The 20,058-nt window shown below is 30.7% G+C and overlaps 1 protein-coding gene across 1 annotated transcript; it reads left to right on the top strand.

Moving 5' to 3' along the window:
* The first annotated feature begins 16,743 nt into the window (after positions 1 to 16,743).
* LOC112769730 (uncharacterized) lies at positions 16,744 to 18,551 on the top strand. The gene is made up of 3 exons (XM_025814205.1): positions 16,744 to 17,047; positions 17,131 to 18,119; positions 18,228 to 18,551. The coding sequence occupies exons 1-3, from the start codon at positions 16,744 to 16,746 to the stop codon at positions 18,549 to 18,551; spliced, it is 1,617 nt and encodes a 538-aa protein (XP_025669990.1).
* Positions 18,552 to 20,058: the final 1,507 nt, after the last annotated feature.

Here is a 20,058-nt window from a genome sequence, read left to right as displayed (position 1 = left end):
AGAAGCTTCTGCAGCCCTAAAGTAGTTATGCCAGCTCAGTTGGAATTAGTTATACTCTAAACTAACTTGCAGTATAACACACCCATTGTACATCACCCAACCCAACTTGTATAAGTAACAGTTTTGTCACCATCTGTAATTTACGTATTTTTCACAATGAATGAAATGCTACCCCTTTCTCATCTCTCTCTATTCTCTCTTCTCAATCGCTCTCCCTCGGTCTCTTCACCCTGTAACTTCATCTTTTTCTGATACCTTACACAAGGTAGGATGACAAGCTTATCAAGGAGGAGATTTTTGAGTTTGAAGAACTAAAAATATTTTAAATATGATGACTAAAATATTATTAATTGAATTAAAAGGAAATTGTATGTGTGATTAGTGTGATTAGTGTGCAAAAAATTAATTTAAATTGAAACTGGCCCAAGAAGAAATAAAACATGCTCAAATGGCATCTAGCCCACACACATACAATCAAGGTCCAAGACTTATTTGCAACCATCACAAATCTTTCCCATCAGAAAAGCAAGAATAAGGAAAGAAAGAAAGTGAGCCCATATCAAACCTAAGCCTAAAATTGGTGGTCTATATCCAAATCCAATCTTCCAACTTAGTTGCTAACTTGGTAATTCAATTTCATTTCATTTGAACCACACCACTAAACCAAACTCTCACTTCTTTCTCTTTTCTTTCCCATCACCCACGTGAACTATCTGAAGCAAAAAAAAAAAAAAAAGAAAAAGGAAGCTCTGTGCTAGGGCACAATTGAAGACCAAAAAATAAATTTTTATTTCAAGCAAAGAAGAGAAGGTCAAAGAGGCTAGGACAAAAGAAAATATCACATCCAAGGGCAAATCATAAAAAGAAGATTTCCACATTTATGCATCGTTGAAGGTTGCTGAAGAAATCCTCTAAGTTACAAGCACCGATCCGAATGAAGAAAGTAAAAAAAAATGGTGCTCTGTTGTGAATCAACGCTCAAGAATATGACTTGGAGCCAAAGCAAGAATACACGGTTCAGATTCAAGAGGCAAGATAAAAAAAGTTGAAAGAGAAGATTGAAGGTATGGTTGCATGTTTGATTCAGTCAATGCTTCTACCATCTCTCTCTTCTGTCACGCCGCTACTGTGTTTGATTTTTGGGAGAAAATGACCAACAAGTACTAAAGCAAGGTTTCAAACCCTGAAAGCTTCATTCCTTTATTAAAGGGATAAACGGATAAGGATTGAAGCAAGGAGCGAGAGCACAACGTTTGGATTCCCATAGCTCACTGAGTTGTTTATTCTTCTCCTTTATGGTTTTTATTGAGTATCTCTTTTTCTCAGTTTAGGCTTTCCGTATTTCAATGGTAAAAGACAAATTGGTGAGGTTTGTATGTAAAAGCCATTGAGTGAAAAAAGGCAGAGAGGTAGAATTGAAAAAAAAAAGCCATAGTTATTTCAGAAATTCTTTGTAAGTGTTTCTATTTTGTTGTCATGATCATGAGAGGATTTTCTTGTAAGTTGAGTTAGCACTTTGCAATTGAAAAGCTAGGGTGAGTTGCTAGTCAAGTCTAGTTTGGGTTAGAAACTGGATTTGTCCCAAATAGGATTTGTTAGAATCCTAGGGAGAATTGGTGAATGTAATTCTGTTGAAAAATAGTAAAATTCTGTCACTGTTGTGATGGAGACTGGATGTAGGATACATTGTACTGAATAACTGAACTAGGATACATCTATGTGTCATTTTTCTTTCTCTTCTCTATTTCTGGTTCTGCATTATAGGAGAGAAAACTGAAGTATCTACTGATTCTTCATTCAACAACATTTCTTCATAACACACTTTGCACGTAACTCTGTTTTGGCTCCAACTGCGTTAAGAGACAAACCCATAGTCTCCCCTGTTTACTACTCAAAGTATCTCAACTAAACTCAAAGTTGAAAGCAAAATAAAAAGGAGGTCAAGATTCAATCCCCCTTTTCTTAACCACTGATAACCATCAACAATAATAACGATTGTTCTTTCAATTACATTGACTTACAAATGGTCCATTTGCCAATTTGATTTCAAAAATGCTTTCTTGAATAGTGATCTTGATGAGACTGTATATGAAATAAACACCCGGATTCAATAATGGAACTAATTCTCAGGTATGTAAGCTAAATAAGTCACTTTATGGTCCTCACCAAGCATTAAAATCATGGTTCTTAAAGCTCTCTAGTACTCTAGCTACTTTTGCTTTTGCAAGAGCTAGGTCAGATCCCTCTCTTTTTATCAACCATCAACATAATTTAATTCTTTATATTTTAGTATATGTCGATGACATTCTTATAATTGAAAATGATGCACAGGCTGTTTAGCCCACTATCAATGAGTTGAACAATGTCTTCTCTCTTAAGGACTCAGAGGAGTTTAGCTATTTTCTTGCCATTGAAGCCATTAAACCCCCTTCAAGTGCCTTCTACTTATCACAGACTAAATATATTATTGGGTTATTAAGAAAAGGTGGTATGGAAAACTCTAAAGGAGTACCTATATCGATGGTCACTGATATGAAATCCATCTTTATACAGGTCCGTTGTAGGTTTTTTGCAGTATGCAACCCTGACTAGACCTCAGTTATCTTTCTCTATCAACAAAGGCAGACTAAATCGTTGCAAATTTACTGGCAATGTGTTAAGCGTATACTTAGATATTTAGCTGGTAGCGTTATGCAAGATTTTACTTTTGAACCATGTTCTGATTTGCAAATTTTTTTTTCATTTTCAAATTTGGATTGGGGATCTGATTTAGATGACAGAAGATCAACATGTGATTTTTGTGTTTATCTGGGTTCAAACATGGTTTTGTGGTCGAGTAGGAGGCAAGCTTTAGTGTCTCGTTCAAGTACAGAAGTAGAATATCATGGACTTGCAGCTGCTAATAGTGAGATTATTTGGATCCAGAACCTCTTACATGAATTAAAAGTTACTCCATCAATTTCTCCAACCCTTACTATGATAACATCATCATTGTGCTCTTATACAAAAAATTTTGGTTAAAATGACACCTTTTTAGGGTAATTACGACAGTTTTAACTGCTATTACTCTCAAGAACGACGTAATTAATTTTGAGCGCCATTTGAGATATTACGGTAATTTTTGAAAAAACACCACAATTCTCGTAAGTTTAAAATAGCGGTTTTGTTTGTTTAAACAGCGATTCAAACCGTCATTTTAATGGGATAAAATGGTGGTTTTCTCTATATTTAAACCGTCATTTTAACTGGTTAAAATGTTCGGTTTTTTGTTTAAAACGACGGTTAAAACTGTCATTTTTACTAGTTAAAATTGTATTTTTTTTATATTAAAATGGCAGTTAGAACTGTCATTTTTATCTGATAAAATATAATTTTTATCATTTAAAGTGGCAGTTAAAATTGCTGTTTTTACTAGTTAAAAGGACAATTTTTACTCATTCTAAAACCGTAATTTTAACCATCATTTTTATCTAATTGAAATGACAGTTTTATGCTATTTAAAATCAAAATTTTAATCATTATTTTTTACCTGATTAAAATAATAAATTTATGCTATTTTTTACCGTATTAAAATAACATCTTTTGCTTGTTTAAAATAGCAATTGGAACAGTTATTTTGACCGCATTAAACTAACAATTTTTTTTGTTTAGAATTTCGTAATAATTAGAAATCATAAGCCATAAACATAACATCAAACATGACATATAATTTTTATAATTCATACATAGTACTAAAAAATAAAAGTTAAAACTCATAAGCCATAAATAAAATATAGTTTTTCAGTTTTACATGTCTTAACATATAGTCGTTAAACATAAAGTCTTTATCAGGAAAAAAATCACATTTTTTTATTACTCATATCAGAAGGCCTACTTTTAGTGACGGACCCAAAAAAATTTATCAGTGGGAGCATAAATATGCAAAGTAAAATTTAGATATAAATTTATATTTTTTTATTTCCCACGGGACTACAGGTCAAGGACTAATCGGACATAAATGTGAGTTTCATTTAAGAGTCTATCGCTGGCTAATGAGTTGCTATATACACGAGACAAAATTTGAACTCCCAACACTTATTTAAGTGGATGACTGACCTAATCACTCGATCAACCCAAGTTGATTTAGATATATTTAAAATTTTAAATTAGAACTATTTATATTTATGAAAAAATTAGAACTATACACACAGACTCTGTACACACACTTATTTATTATAGTATTTAAAATTATGAAAAGATAATTTCACACACATTATAGTATTCAAAATAATAAAAAGATCATTTATAACTTTTTTTATATTTTTAACATGATTAAACATTATTATTTTTTTATATGTTCTTAAAAAATCATTTAATTATTCGTTATCTCTTATTCAATCGTAAAATTTACTTATTCTAATATTTATGATATAAATAAATTTTTCAACTAAAATAATTACTATATTCAAGACTATTTTAATAAAAAATATTAATACAGTATATTAATATATAAATAATATATTTTTTATCTTAAATAACTTTTTAAAAATACTAATATATAATTTAAGTTGTATTTAATTACAAAACTGAGTTTCAATTTAATTATCAACTAATTAGCTAGTATTATGAAGTTAATTATCACTATTTTTATAAGGTGATTTATTTTTTTATTTTTAATTTTTATACTAAATGAAATTTAACAAAATATTTTTTAACATAAAACACAAGAAAATCATTTATATTTTATGTTGGCGGAAAATAGAATATAACAAAGGGGGTAAATATATACATCTATATATAATTATATTAGTATTTTTTTTAAAATTTTTGTGAGAACAAATATTCCCTCTTTTTTATACTTAAATTTGTTCGTGCCTACTTTCTAACTCTTTTTATGGTATAATTTCACTCTCTTAATACAATTCTTAAAATAAAAGTATAATAAACATTAAAATTAGCTAATAATAAACATATTAACTAAATGATATGTTAGTCTTCAGATGAGAATTTAAATTATAAAAATAGAAAAAAACATGTACCTTATCTTCTGAATAATGATCAAAACAACCCCATTGAGTACAATCTGATGTCTCAAAAATGTCACACAGGAATCAGAAGGCATCATAGAATATTTTATGTGAATATTTATGCAAAAAATATCCATAAAAATTATTCTTCACACAGACACACATATCGAATCTAGCAGATTGATTTAATTAATCAATTCTCTACCTTTTATCTCTGTTCTTTACTGTTATCCCTTCTTTTACATAAAAGTTATAAATTTATTAAAAACAGTTTGCTCCATACATCTAAACTAATAGCTCTCGATATTTGTAAAAACACAATATACTTTTAAATTTGCTAAGATCATACAACCAAAAATATGAAATAACATACCTAGCAATCTTGTGGCAAACAATTTTGAAAAAATAGTAGAATTTATCCTTGAAAGACCAAAGCAGAAAAAAATGACAAAACTCAGAACTTAATTATTAATACCAAATTGTTCAAGAATAATTTCTCTCTCTCAACTATTGATAAACACAATTATATAGTTTCACATAGTTACTGGACTATTTACAAATCTTGACAAACTATATCAACTAGTAAAAAGAATAAGGAGATGGTACCAAAATCAGCATTTTTTGACAGTCACGAATTCACAATCCACAATCAAATATCAATACCAAAATCACCTTCAAACAAAAATAAAATAAAATAAAAAATTCTAGTTCACAATCACCCTAGCCCAGTTCTTTCTCAATTCGCACACTCTATCAACTTAACAACTTAAACCTCTCCAACTAATTTTACAAAAGAAAACATAAAGACCAACAAATTATTTGTATAATTTCACAAAAGCAAGAAAGTACATCTAATAGGACAACAAAATTGATTATTCTGATTCTGCAACAAAATTGACATAGTTTAGTAATTCTTATCTTAATCCTAACAAGAATCACAAGATTTTTCTCAATCAAATGAATCAATTCATGATTTCTCTCCCAATTCAATAAAACTTAAATGAAAACCTACCATGTAAAATCTAAAAATCTCGACGTAAGGAGAAACTCGCAGCACAGTAGCTCGATGAAGGAGGTTGTAATCGGAGGAGAACAACACCGAAAAAGATCGTCACCGGAAAAAAACATCGCTGGAGGACGAACATCTTAGCACAACAACACTTGCACAATGATAGCATTTCAGTTCGTAATACGGTAACTCAATGGAGGACAATGCGCCACTAGACGAGAACGCGCTGCTAGAGGAGAACATCGCCGTTGGAGAGATCGTCGCTAGAGAAGATAATAAGGAGAGTATTTTAGTTCATAGCACAGAATCTTGATGGAGGAGATTTTAGTCGGAGAAGAATGCCTCTGAGGAGATCGTTGCCGGAACAAATCATCGCTGGAGCAGATCACAATGGTAGCATCATTTTTTTCCTTACTCTCCCAATACGTGGCAGCAGCGTTAATTTCACAATTTAGTTTTAGATCTAAATTCAGAAGATAAATTTTGGGCTCTTTTCTAATAATGGACCAGATAATGACGGTTTAAAACTGCCAAAATCACCAAAATCGGCTATTTTCACAAATTAATTATGATAATAACATAAAGCGCCATAATGCTCGAATATTATAGTGGTTTTCATATTATTAATGTCATTTTAAATTTTTTTTTTCATAGTGTTAGTTAGTTGTTGACCTAATCCTTCACAGCCACACTGAATTCTTTGAATTATTGGACCCTTTTTTGTCCGTGAGAGAGTCAACTAATGTAGTTCATATTAGCTCACAAAGGATTGGATAGTTGATATCCTAACAAAACCATTGTCTTTTGTCTCTTTCAATCAATTTCGAATCAAACTCAAGGTTACTCCTCGATTAACCATGAGTTGGAAGGGCGATAATGGAGATTGATGGTAATCAGTGGCTAAGAGAAGGGGGTTCAATCTTAGCCCATTTTTTGCTGAGAATCACTTTCTGCCTTTTAAGATTAGCTTCAAGAGATATTTTTGTTTTTGTCTCATAACTAGTTAAGAGACATTTTCTTTTTGTCTCGTAACCGGTTAGGAGATATTTTTCAATTTTGTCTCCTACATAACAGAATCAGAAATGGAGTAGAAGAGAAAGAGAGAATCACACCCAGAAGTATCCTAGTTCAGCTGCTAAGTGCAATGAAGCCTACATCTAGTCTCCATCACAACAGTGACGGAATTTCACTATAATCAACTGATTACATATACTAATTCTTCCATAGGAACTATCCATTCCTATCTGGAACAAGTCCAGAATCTATCCCCAAAATTGAACTTGACTTGGTTACCTACCAAGCTTTCAACTGCAAAGTGCTAACCTAACTTGTAAGGAAATCTCCACAGGATCATGAAATACAACACAAATGTACAAAGGAACTCTCAGACATCTATGATTTTTTCTTTAATTTTGCACTCTCTTCCTTTTTCCTCTCACTGGCTTTTTCTTACAAATCTCACTCTGTTTTTCTTTTTCACCATGAGACTCAGACAGACAAAACTAAAGAAAAGAATACAAAATAAAATCCATTGAAGGAGAAGAACTCTGTAAGTTTCGGGTAGCTATGAGAACTCTATGCTCACTCTCCTTACTTCAACCCTTGGCCGTTCACCCTTATTATAGAAGGAGAAGCTTCCAAGGTTGAAACCGGTTCAACCAAGCCACCTTCTTCTTCTTCAATAATCAAAACCGGTTTGGACAGAGAGAAGAGAGAGGAAAAACTAAAAGCAAATCAACATGCATGTACCTCTCTCTCATCCTTTCTCATATCATCAAACTTCTTCAATCTGAGCCTTCCATCTTGACTTTGGCTCCAAGAAAGAACTCTGACCCTTGATGAACCTCTGATCCTTGACAGCTCCATCTGTTCCATTTTTGCTTCTACCTCTACGTAACTACAGTAGCTACCTTTTGTGATGGAAGAACAAAAGTGGAAACGAGTTTCACCTCAGAGATCTTCCTCTCTGACCGAACAGATTGCTTCTACTTTAGGCATGGAGATCTTGATGCTTCTTCTCCACATCTTGTCTTTAGTGGAAAAGATCTTAGCCACGCCATGCCTTGGATCTTCTTTTTGTTAGGGCCATCATCACCTTGGCTGCTTGCTTCTTCCTAGCTTCTCTGTGATTTTCTCTGATAGCTTGCGTCTTCTTCTTTCCTGTTGAAGTGACAACTAAAAGTAAGAGACAGAAGAGAGAGAAGAGAAAAGGAAACTTTGGAAGCAATGAATGAAATTAAACCAAATTAAATCCCACTTCCATTCTCCTATGCATAGTAACGTATGAAGTATTAAAAACAATCAAATCAATTTTGAATTTTCTCTTTCCTGTTACCAATGCATGCAATTTAAACCAAGTTAATTAAACTTTGAATTCCATCACCCACAGAGAAAAGTAACCGTGGAAAGCATGCTTCCAATTCCTTTCTTTCTTCTTTAATTTCGGACCAACACTTTGTTGATCAAAATGAATTTGTTTTGGGCTTCCCATTAATTCCTTGGCTCAATAAGCATTTGCTTATGTATCAAAAATAATTCAGCCACTTTTTTTGGAATTTATTTTTTGCTAAGACTGAACCTCATCATTATATTGGGCTTAAATTTTCTTGTGGTCCAATAACAAAATCTGCACATTTCAACAAAATTATTAAACAATCAATTAATAATTAAGTTAATAATAACCAACAATTAAATTAATAATTTTATAAATAATATTTTTAATAATATTTAATTATCACAATAATTTAAAGTTTTTCAAACTCAACGGAGATGACACAAAGCAAGATCAAGAATTTAGCAAGAATGCAGATAGTGAAGTCAATAATATAGTTAAAACAGTTACTTCATGTTAGTGCAGTAGCTTATAACAAAAAGTGTGATTCTGTTATCTAGTGTATAAATACTACCTAGTCATTGTATTTCTCTTAAACACATTGATTCAATATCACAATCACATGAGTATTATTCAGCTTAGTTATAATTCTTTCTTTCCCTCACAATCTGTCATTAATTAATATAACATATAAAGATATTATTTACATCACTAAAAATATGAACAAATTATTAAATTTGTGTTTTATGGGGTCGTGTATATATTCGTGTCTGTCCTTTATAGGTTATTTCATAACCTATGTTGTCTCTATTTGATGAGCGAACCCACTCACTATTAACCAAACATAATGTAATCGAGGCCAGGCAAGTCTCTCTATGAGAGTCATAATTCATGTGCCCAAATCAAAATGGCTTACATCATCTACAATATGTCTATTCGAGGACATTACAATTTGGGAATCTCTATTGCATACAGCCCTTCTTAGATACCCAAAAATAGAAAAAAGAAAAAAGAAAATGACATTCATGTAACGGTCCCATGCATATCGAATGAAATTAATATATGGACCTAAGCTACATTATTATTATTAGGAGAATTCTATGCTGCTTACAGCAAAAATAAGCATAATATACTGACTTTACGTGTCAATCAGTGAGGATTGAAGGCAATTTTGTTTTTAAAATGAAAAAAATTAAAAAAAAAGAAAACGTTCTAATATAAGTACGTTAATGAGAAATACAATCATACATCACGTCAATGTAATATTTTTAATTTTATTGGAATGGATGCATTTATGGCCTCATTATAAAATAAAAAATTTAGTTATATTTGAGTAAAAGCTGAAATTAAAATAATTTTATTTATAAAAATATACATTAACTTAATATTTATTAAAATATTTAATTATTTTTTAATTTTTATAATTTTATTAAATTTATAATTAAGTTATTATATTTTTTTTAATTAAATTTTTATATTATTTTTAATTTTTAATTAAGTTTTTACTAATTTAAAAATATTAAAATTAATGGAATAACTTTTTACAATGCAAGTTAAAAATACCCACAATTAAAAACCTATTTAGCCTTTGAACACATTTTTAAAAAAAAATATTTTATTAATTTTTATAATTTTGACACAAAAAAAATAACTTAAATAAAATAACTAATATTACATAAATTAATAAATCTCTCCTAAATAATATATTTTAATAAATAAAATATTTAATTTATTTATTTAAAAAAATATTCCCAGAATTTGTATTATTATGATACATTATTATTTTAATTAAAATAAAATAAAATTCATTAAAAATTATATTAATATGATAAAATTATTAAAATAATGTAATAAATAATTTTTTTATTAAAAAAATTCTGCATATAGACGTAATAGTTAGTTTCTTTTCGAGAGATATTTTAGAATTTGAAATTTTTTTGTTATAATTTAATATTTTTTTTCATTTAAAAAATTGGTCTCAAATTAAAATTTTACAGGTTGACGTAACGTATGTTTGACTGACTTTTTTAAAATATTTTTCTTTAATTTAATTTTTTTTATTTTTATTTTAAAAAAATTACCTTCAATCTTCCGTGACTGACACCTAAGATCAGTATATCATGTTTATTTGTGTGATTTCCCTTATTATTATTATTATTATTATTATTATTATTATTATTATTATTATTATTATTATTATTAACTTCGTCTCATAAAAAAAAATATTAACTTCGTTCAACAGTAGTATCATCACTATTGCTGATGAGCTTGCAATGGCACGAGCGCATTGAATATGTATGTCACATTTATCATATATGTTTAGTCATATATAGCTTTTAATGTTGATTCCAATAATTGAGAGAATGCAATTGGTTAAAATTTAAACAGTGGGGGCATTGAAATTCACCACACGTACATGCATGATGATGGGACTGGAATTCATGTATGTGCTGATTAAACTACTCATATGTCATATCACTAGTTTATATATATAGTAAAGAAAAATTTCCATTTTCGAACAAATTATTAATTAAATAAAAAAGATAATAAATCCTTACATCTTTAATTTTGCTTGAAATTGAGTAATGGCGTTTACAGAAGACTGCAGATACTAGTTACTTTTTGCAAAGTAGGTCCTTTCTCTATTAAAACCTTACATGCTGCGGTACATCTAATATTAATCTTTGGCACATGCTATTTTCTGGGACAATAATAAATTGATTCTACGGCAAACACATTAATTTGATTTATGCTTTCTTATGTACGTGTGGTGCGGCCATTAATAGCTTAATTGTTTAAATTTGAAAAAATGATTTTATATTTGTATTTATATATATATATATATATATATATATATATATATATATATAAATGTTTTGAAAATCGAATTAAACCGGTCAGTTTGACCGAATTGATCGAAAATCAGTCATTTATCCAATCCAGTTGACTTTAGAATTGTTCTCCAAAAACTAATAAAAAACCGATTAAATCGGTAGTTAACCGATAAACTAGCCGAACCGACCGAATTTTTTTAAAATTTTGATTTTTCAATATCCACCAAAACAGCTGTCGTTTTGATGCCGAAAAAAAATGCATTACTGATTACCACCCACATAGCTAATCCACCCAACCAGGGACGGATCTATATACATTATAATGAGGGCTACAATTTAAATTTTTTTTTTAGTAGTATATGATAATAATATTTATTTATCTCCATTAAATTATTGAATTTGACCCCACTATAATTTTTTACTCAACTTTTGGTACTTAATCAGTTTAAGAATTTCATATTAGATGTTTATTAGAATGATCAATTCTCAATTTAAATAAGGTTAGTATTTTTTTCTTAAAAATGAACTCAAAAGATATTACTTATCTTTTTTAAAATTAGTTTTAGTTTTTTCTATAGCAATTTTATTAATTGAAAGAATTATTCCAACTAGAATATCATTTTAATTGTATGAGAAATGAATTTTTAAATAATTGTTTATATATATATATATATATATATATATATATATATATATAGAGAGAGAGAGAGAGAGAGAGAGAGAGAGAGAGAGAGAGAGAGAGAGAGAGAGAGAGAGAGAGAGAGAGAGAGAGAGAGAGAGAGAGAGAGAGAGAGATTGTATTGTTAAAAAAAAGATTACTCAATTTTTTTAAAAATATGAAACCTAAAAAATAGAATTATAAATTATATATTATTATTTAAATTATTATTTTAGTATTTTAATTTGTAAATTATATATTTTGAAGACTAATCATATTTTACAATAACAAAATATAATTATAACAATAATTATGCTATATGTACATAAAAAGTAACTACCCGTATAAAATACATATTGAAATACAAAATATATATTAAAAATTAATTAAACAATAAATATATTTATACACAAATAGATAATAGTTAATGAACAATTTTATAACTAATTTTTAAGCAATATAATATTTTTATTATAAAAATTATTAGAGTTTATTTATCTTGTGTCCTAAAGGCACATATTAAGATTACAAATTGAGAATATTTTTTTTGAAAATACAAAAAATTTAAGTTTTTAATGTATTTATTTTGCCGTTATTAAATGAAAAAATTTAAAACCTTTCACTAATACTGAACTTGTCATGTGTCTTAAGGACACATATTAACTAAATCCAAATTATTATCATGTTATATATATTTTGCCTCCACTGTCAAAATTTTCTGGATCCGTCACTGCACCCAACCCATTTTCGAAGAGCTACTCACCACACCTCCTGAACCCTAATTTTCTCTTCCAGTCTTCCTCTAATGAACTCCACCGTCCCTACCACAATCGACGCCGAATCGAAGCTACTGTCAGCGGGTAAAAAGAACTCCAACGAGAAGAAGGAACTTGCCATCGCGGATCGAACTGCTGTCAGCGGCATCGTCGTTTGGTCTTCTGAACCCTAAAGCTTATGTCATCAACGTCGTCTGGTCGTACTGGTCGTTGGAAGCATGGTTTGAAGATTCTGTCAATGTCGTCGTCGGACATCTGTTCTGTCGCTGTGAATTCTAGGTCTTCTCTGCTCTCTGCCGCGGTGAGTTCTTGTGTATTTCAATTAATTTTTTTATTTTGTTAATTAACTATATGAATTGATGGTTGCTGCAGTAAGAAATTTAGTCCACTTATTTGAATTCAGTTAATTTTTTTATTTTGTTAATTATATGAATTGATGCAAAGTTTTTCTACTTTTTAATTTTTTATTTTGTTAATTATATGAATTAATCATTCTGTAATTCTGAATTTTACTAAATATAATTTTGATATAAGTTCAATTTTAGATTCTGGATTTTGAATGCTATATAGAATTTTGATATAATTTTGGATTCCATATTTTGAATGCCGAATAGAATTTTGATATAATTTTAGGATAGAATTGATATAATTTTGGATTCTGAATTGTTGTAATTCTGAATTTTGTTGAAATTGCTCTAATGACTGAGGTTGTATTTTGCTGTATGCAATTTGTAATTTGTATACCGTATGTAGTTTAGATGAACAACCACAAAGTGATCAACAACCACAAGATAATGCCGTCCAAGAATTTCAAACAGATTCCTCTCGAGAAAAATCTAACTTCGACTTGGGAATATTTCACTATAAAGTATGACAAAAATCACAAGGTGCGATATACATGTATCTTTTATTTTAATACGTATAATGGAGGGGTTATATATAAAATAAAATATCACTTTACAAAATTTTTTAGACCAATTAAAGTATGTAACAAAGTCACTAAAAAAGTTAAACTTCAATTTAAAAGGCTTCTGATGAAGAAACGAAAATTTGAGGAGTCTTATAGTGTGGAAACACATACAAGCACAAGAGTCTGAATCGTCTAACCTTATACAACCTGCTGTTCTAACAATAACGGGAGACAAAAAAAAAGAGAAGACCTATTGTTGCTACACAAATTGAAAGTTATTTTAAAGAAATGACTACTCCAAAGTCTCAACGGACTTTGAAAAATATTTTGGCAAGTAAAAAAATTGTGCTCAAGGCTAATGGAAAGATTTGCAAGTATTGATGGTAGAGAAATATTTCACTTCTCATAAATTAGCCAAAAAGGCTAATGAAAATATTGTTAGTTCAATTGTCTTGAATAGTAAGTTTTGGCAAAATTGTGTTACTACTATGAAAATTGTTGGTCCTCTTATTAAGTTGTTAAGGATTGTTGATGCTGATGAGAAATTCTCTTTGGGATACATGCATGAAGACATTCAAAGAGCCGAAAATGTTATCAAGATAATGTTTAGAAATCAAAAGCTATTTATACACCATATACAAGTATCTTGAAAATGCAGTGAGATAAGCATTTGAAATATGATCTCCATGCGGCGGCGTACTTTTTAAATCCAACTTTTTTCTATAGTGAGAATTTTGTTGAGAAGGCAAATATCTTGAGATCTTTACTTGATTTGCTTAATGTTGAAACAATTTGTGATGACTCAGTTGCCGCAATGCAAGAGATACAATTGTATCGAAATTGTAACAAAAGTTTTGTGAGGGGAAGAGCCAAAAAAGCGGCAACAAGACTCGAACCTGGTAAGTTATTTTATTTCCAAGTTCAATTTAGTTTGAAAGTTTAATACGTTGAGTGATAAACATTAAACAGTTTTTTTATTTTTATATCTATGTAGGTGAATGGTGGAGGCTATATATATGGTGGGAGTTCTCCTAATTTACAAAAAATGACAATTTGCCTTCTGATCTTCATCAAATATCTTCTTCATCTGGATGTGAGAGGAACTGCAACTTTTTTGAACAAATTCATTCAAGGAGAAAGAACTGGTTAGAGTATCAAAGGCTAAGTGACATTATTTATGTGACCTACAACCTACGCCTTCAATCTAGGTTGCATCGAAAGAAGAGGAATTATGATCCAATTGACATTCAAAACATTAACACGGTAGATTTTTGGGTAATGACAGATGAGGATGATCCTGAATTTACTAATGGAGATATTTTAGGCATTGAAAGTTTAATATAAAATGATAATGCTATGTCTTCGTATCCTAATGATGAGTGACATAGCAAACTTTGTTTTATTCTATAAAGATATACGTTGTTAATTTTAATTTTTTATTAATTTTTTTCTATTTTATTAAATGGAGGAGACTTGGAAATTGAAGTCGATATGCCAGATGTTGTAATTGAATCCTCAAATACTTCTTTTGGTGGTACATCTGAATATGATGGCTTTGGATTACTTATTTATCATGGAGACATTGAAACACTTAATGATAATTATGATTTTTGATGAGTAGTATTTTTGTTTAGTTGAAAACTTAGCTTGTTTGTTTAATGTTGTTTCTTTTAGTGGTAGAACATTTTATATTTATCATTTATATACGTTTTGATTTTTTTTAAATTATAAATTTTAATATTTAAAATTATTTATAAATTTTTAATAATAAATTATAAATAATTTATTGTGTGAAATTATTAAATTTTAATTTTTTATTAATTTAAAAAATATTAAATTAAATATTTAAAATTATATATTAATTTTTTTATAATTTTATTGTATATTTAATTAAACTGATTAATCACAATTTAATTCTAACTAGATTATCGAACCATTAAATCATTTACTCGGCCGATTTATAGAGCGATCCGATTCTCGGATCCTTGATATATATACTGAGCACTACGCATCGCACGAACATTTTCTACTGGCATGATTAAGCAAACCTACCTTATTCGTATAAATTGTTGAATCAAATATTTTCCAAATTGATTTACTTTTGGGGAAATAATAGCGCCTTCAAAACGTACCATATGTACCTTATTGTACAGTACACACTTCAAGGAGACAAGCGATAATGACACGACTGATCACACCTGCAAAAAGTGACAAGTGAACGTGCATATATACATGCAAAATCTTAAAATGGACATGCCCTACTTTTGTTGGGTATAATGTAATTATGTATTATATTTATTATAAGTTTATAACGTTCGCTTTTTCGCTATTTTAATTAAGAATCTGTTAAAGGGCTCATTTTATTCATTATGGGTTTAGTATTGGTGTTTCAATAAAATGGATGCATGACCAATATTTCTCCTGCTATGAAAGTTACTCAAAATATGGGTTACATTTAGCTTTGTTTTTATTTATTTATTCTTTTGAGGGAAAAAGACAAACGCAACATGCGTTTTGGTTTTTCAAAATGTTTTAATTTTTTTTTTAAATTTCTTTTTAACATAATCGTAGGCTACGTTTTGATGGGGGCATAAAAAACTTTTTTTTTGAATAAACAAAACGCATCTTGTATTTTATTTTTTGGTGTCAGCTTTTCATAAATGCAGGGTGCGTTTTATGGGCTGTCAGCCTTTTTTTTGGAGAAACTAAAAACGCATGTTGCGTTTTGTTTTAAAAAAATATTTTAAACACGGATTCGACCTATAAATACGAAACAACACTCTCATTCAGCTTGCTTTACTCCATTTCTACTCATTGTATTCTTCTTTCTTACACATATGTCGTAGTGCTGAATTTTTTTGGCAGTCAGGTGTGTCAAAAAAATCGGATTAGGTGAGGTTGCAGTTATGGAAAATATTGCAAATTTGCGAGTATATTATAACAACGAGGTTATACCAAACACACATGAGGGAGTAACTTTTGTTTGTGAATGTCCGTTGTCATTTGCTATTCCATGTACCATGAGTTTTGTAGAGTTGCAAAATGGACTTTGTAATAACATTCAAAGCCACATTTCAAAAAGGGTGAGCAATATTTTATACAGGAATCCTGTACAAGTATTTGGTGGGCTGATACAGTTTCAAATGATGCCCATCACTGACGATGCCAGTATGTAGCAGATGTTATGTATTTATCAACAAACCCGATTTCATGTGCCGATGATAGAGCTATACATTGAGTTCGAACAGCAGTCAGAGTTGGGTGCGGTCGGGGAGGAGGTCAATGTTGATGAGGTCGGGGATATAGATTGGGAAGAAGATAATAATGACAGTGAAGAGGAATTCGAAGCTAACTATGAAGTCGATGACGAAAACGATGATGGAGACTTGGCAGGCAATCCGGCGGTGCAAAATGAAGCAAATGCGATTGTAAGCCAGCACCCGTTTGGTGTTCCGTCTTTTATGCGGACTCTAGATCTCGAAGCCATGCATGCCCCGGAATTTCCTGAGTATGCGAATACGAGTATGTTATGATTATTAACTCAAGTTTTCTATAGTGCTTATTTTATTTTCCTTGTCTGACTGATGGTGGTGCGCATGTCGTAGGTGAAGGCAACGCTGCGAAGGAAGATGGCGAGTTTAGGGTCGGAATGGAATTTGGTTCGAGAGAGTCGGTGATATCTGCAATCAAAAGCTATACCATCTTTAGAGGAGTTGATTACACTGTGTATGAGTCTGAGCCGCAGACATTCTATGCGAAATGCAAAGGGTATGGTGCAGGGTGCGACTGGCTTATCCAAGCTAGCTTGATTCGAAAAAAAGCTTGTTGGGAGATCAGGAGATACAATGGCAAGCACACGTGCACCATGGGCACGATTTCACAAGATCATGCCAAGTTGGACTCGAACACAATTGCATATGCCATTAGGCCGTTGGTCGAAGCAGACCCCGCGATAAAGGTGAAATCTGTTATTGCAGAAGTCCAAGGTAGGTTCAACTACACTGTGAGTTACCGCAAGGCTTGGTTGGCAAAGCAAAAAGCTGTCGCAAAAGTTTTTGGTGATTGGGAAGTTTCTTACCAGACTTTGCCAGTATGGTTGAAAGCAATGACAGTGAAGATGCCAAGGTCTCGTGTTCAAATTAAAACACTCCCCGTTTATCGTAAGAGTGAGGAGATTCAGGGTGTAAGAGTTCTGCACCGCGTTTTTTGGAGCTTCTATCCGTGTATTGTAGCATTCAGACACTGCAAGCCACTGGTACAGGTTGATGGCACGCACCTGTACAAAAAATATAAAGGTGCACTTCTGGTAGCGGTTGCACAAGATGGGAATCAAAACATTGTGCCTATTGCATTTGTGATTGTCGAGGGCGAGACAGCAGACGCATGGGAGTTTTTCCTAACTAACTTGCGGCGATATGTTGTTACCATTGATGGTGTGGGTATTATTTCTGACCGCCATACCTCCATCGACGCTGCAATAGCTCGCAGTAATGGTGCATGGTCACCACCAAGGGCGTGGCACATGTACTGCATCAGGCACATCGGGTTCAACTTCTTAAGGAGGTTCAAGGCTCCATATTTGTATAAACTCGTGGTGAACACATGTATTTCAACTCGCTGTTATGGCTCTATTTATAGTAAATTTGTGGCATCTGCTTATGATTAAATGGTTTGTTCTACAGGTTATTCTAGAATGGAGTAGGAGTACAACAAAAACTACCAAAGGCTTAAAGAGCGGGGTAAGGCATATACTCAATGGTGCGATGAGATCGGTGTTGAGAGATGGGTGTTGGCATTCGATGGTGGTCATCATTGGGGACATATGACGACAAACTTGGTAGAGTGCATAAATTCTGTCCTGAAGGGTGCACGCAACCTTCTTGTGACTGCCCTTGTCCGGTCAACTTTCTATCGGCTGAATGAGTTGTTTACTCGGAAGAGTACCAAGGCTCATGAACGTCTCCGCAACGAATTCACGTATTCAGAATTTGCAATGAAGAGAGTTAAAGAAAACTTCCGACGTTAATAATAATAATAATAATATCAAAACGGCAACTAAATAATATTTATTTACCATTTATTATCACAACATAATAAAAAATATTATACAGTTCTATAATAGCTACAATAATAATAATAATAATAATAATAATAATAATAATAATAATAATAATAATAATAATAAACGGTAACTAAACGACATTATTACCATTATTATCTTAAAAAATAATAATAAATTATTAAAATATAATAAATAAATAATTATTTATTATTCATTTTTTGAAAATAATAATAAACATTATACAATATTCTATAATAACTAACAATAACGGTAACTAAATAATTATCTTAAAAATTAATTATAAAATATTAAAAAAATATTTATTTATTTATTTATAATTAAAAATTAATTATAAATACTACACAGTATTTTATAATAATAATAATAATAATAATAATAATAATAATAATAATAAAATATTATTTATTTTTCATTACAAAAACATAACGTTAACATTATTCTTATTAAACAGTATTATATGATCCAAGTACTCATAAAATTTAAACAGTATTATATGATCAAGTACTCATAAACATTATTCTTATTAAACATTATTCTCATAAAATTAAAAAAAAAATTACTTACCCATTAAGAATGATCTAAGTACTCAATAATGTGATCTTCAGGTTTAGTAAAATTTTGAACCATTTTTTATTTAATAACCAAATGGAGCTAAGCTTTTCACTCTTCTTCTTCCTCCCACAATCTTCTTCACACAACAACACTCTTCACTCTTCACTCTTCACTCCAGTAACTCCCTCACATAACACTTACTCTTCAGTAACTCTCCCCCTGTGTTTTGCATTTTAAACACCGCGCCAACAGCTTTCTCCAACATGTGGCGCGCATGCAGCTAGGAACGCTGCAAAACGCAACCCACGTTTGGCTGTGCAGGGCTGACAAACGCAACCTGCGTTTCGCTTAGCTCTATGCTGGTCAACACTGTCCCTCTCAGTATGCAGGCCATGTTTTGGACCCTGGTTTTGTTGCTTAGTCCAATCGCAGCCTACGTTTTGCAGGTCTGTAGATTTTTATTTTTTTGGCCACTGCAAAACGTTACCTGCGTTTTGCAGGTATCTGAATTCCCAGGTCCACATTGATGAAAAACTCACCATGCATCCATAATCAAAGTTATCACCATTATTCTCTCCATAATCAAATTAATTTCTGCTGTTAAGGAGATAATAAAAAATTTTGACAATGTGTATAATAAATTAGTTATTTAGTCTAATAGAAATAAATAATAAAAATTACTCCACAAATTATTTAAATTTAAAAATTTTTATTCAATTATTTTATATCAAATTTTAAATTTTTTAAAAATTAAGTTAGTTATTTCAAAAAAATAACCATCCGAAATCCTAATTTACTAAACCATTTCACTCTAATACTCTCTTCTTTTTCAATTGGTGGCCACCCCGCCTTCATCAATAATCATTCCACTTCACTGCTTGGCTTGCCACACGCCACT

Source organism: Arachis hypogaea, chromosome 18 (assembly GCF_003086295.3).
Source record: "Arachis hypogaea cultivar Tifrunner chromosome 18, arahy.Tifrunner.gnm2.J5K5, whole genome shotgun sequence".
Lineage (NCBI taxonomy): Eukaryota > Viridiplantae > Streptophyta > Magnoliopsida > Fabales > Fabaceae > Arachis > Arachis hypogaea.
This window is presented reverse-complemented; position numbering and strand designations above follow the sequence as displayed.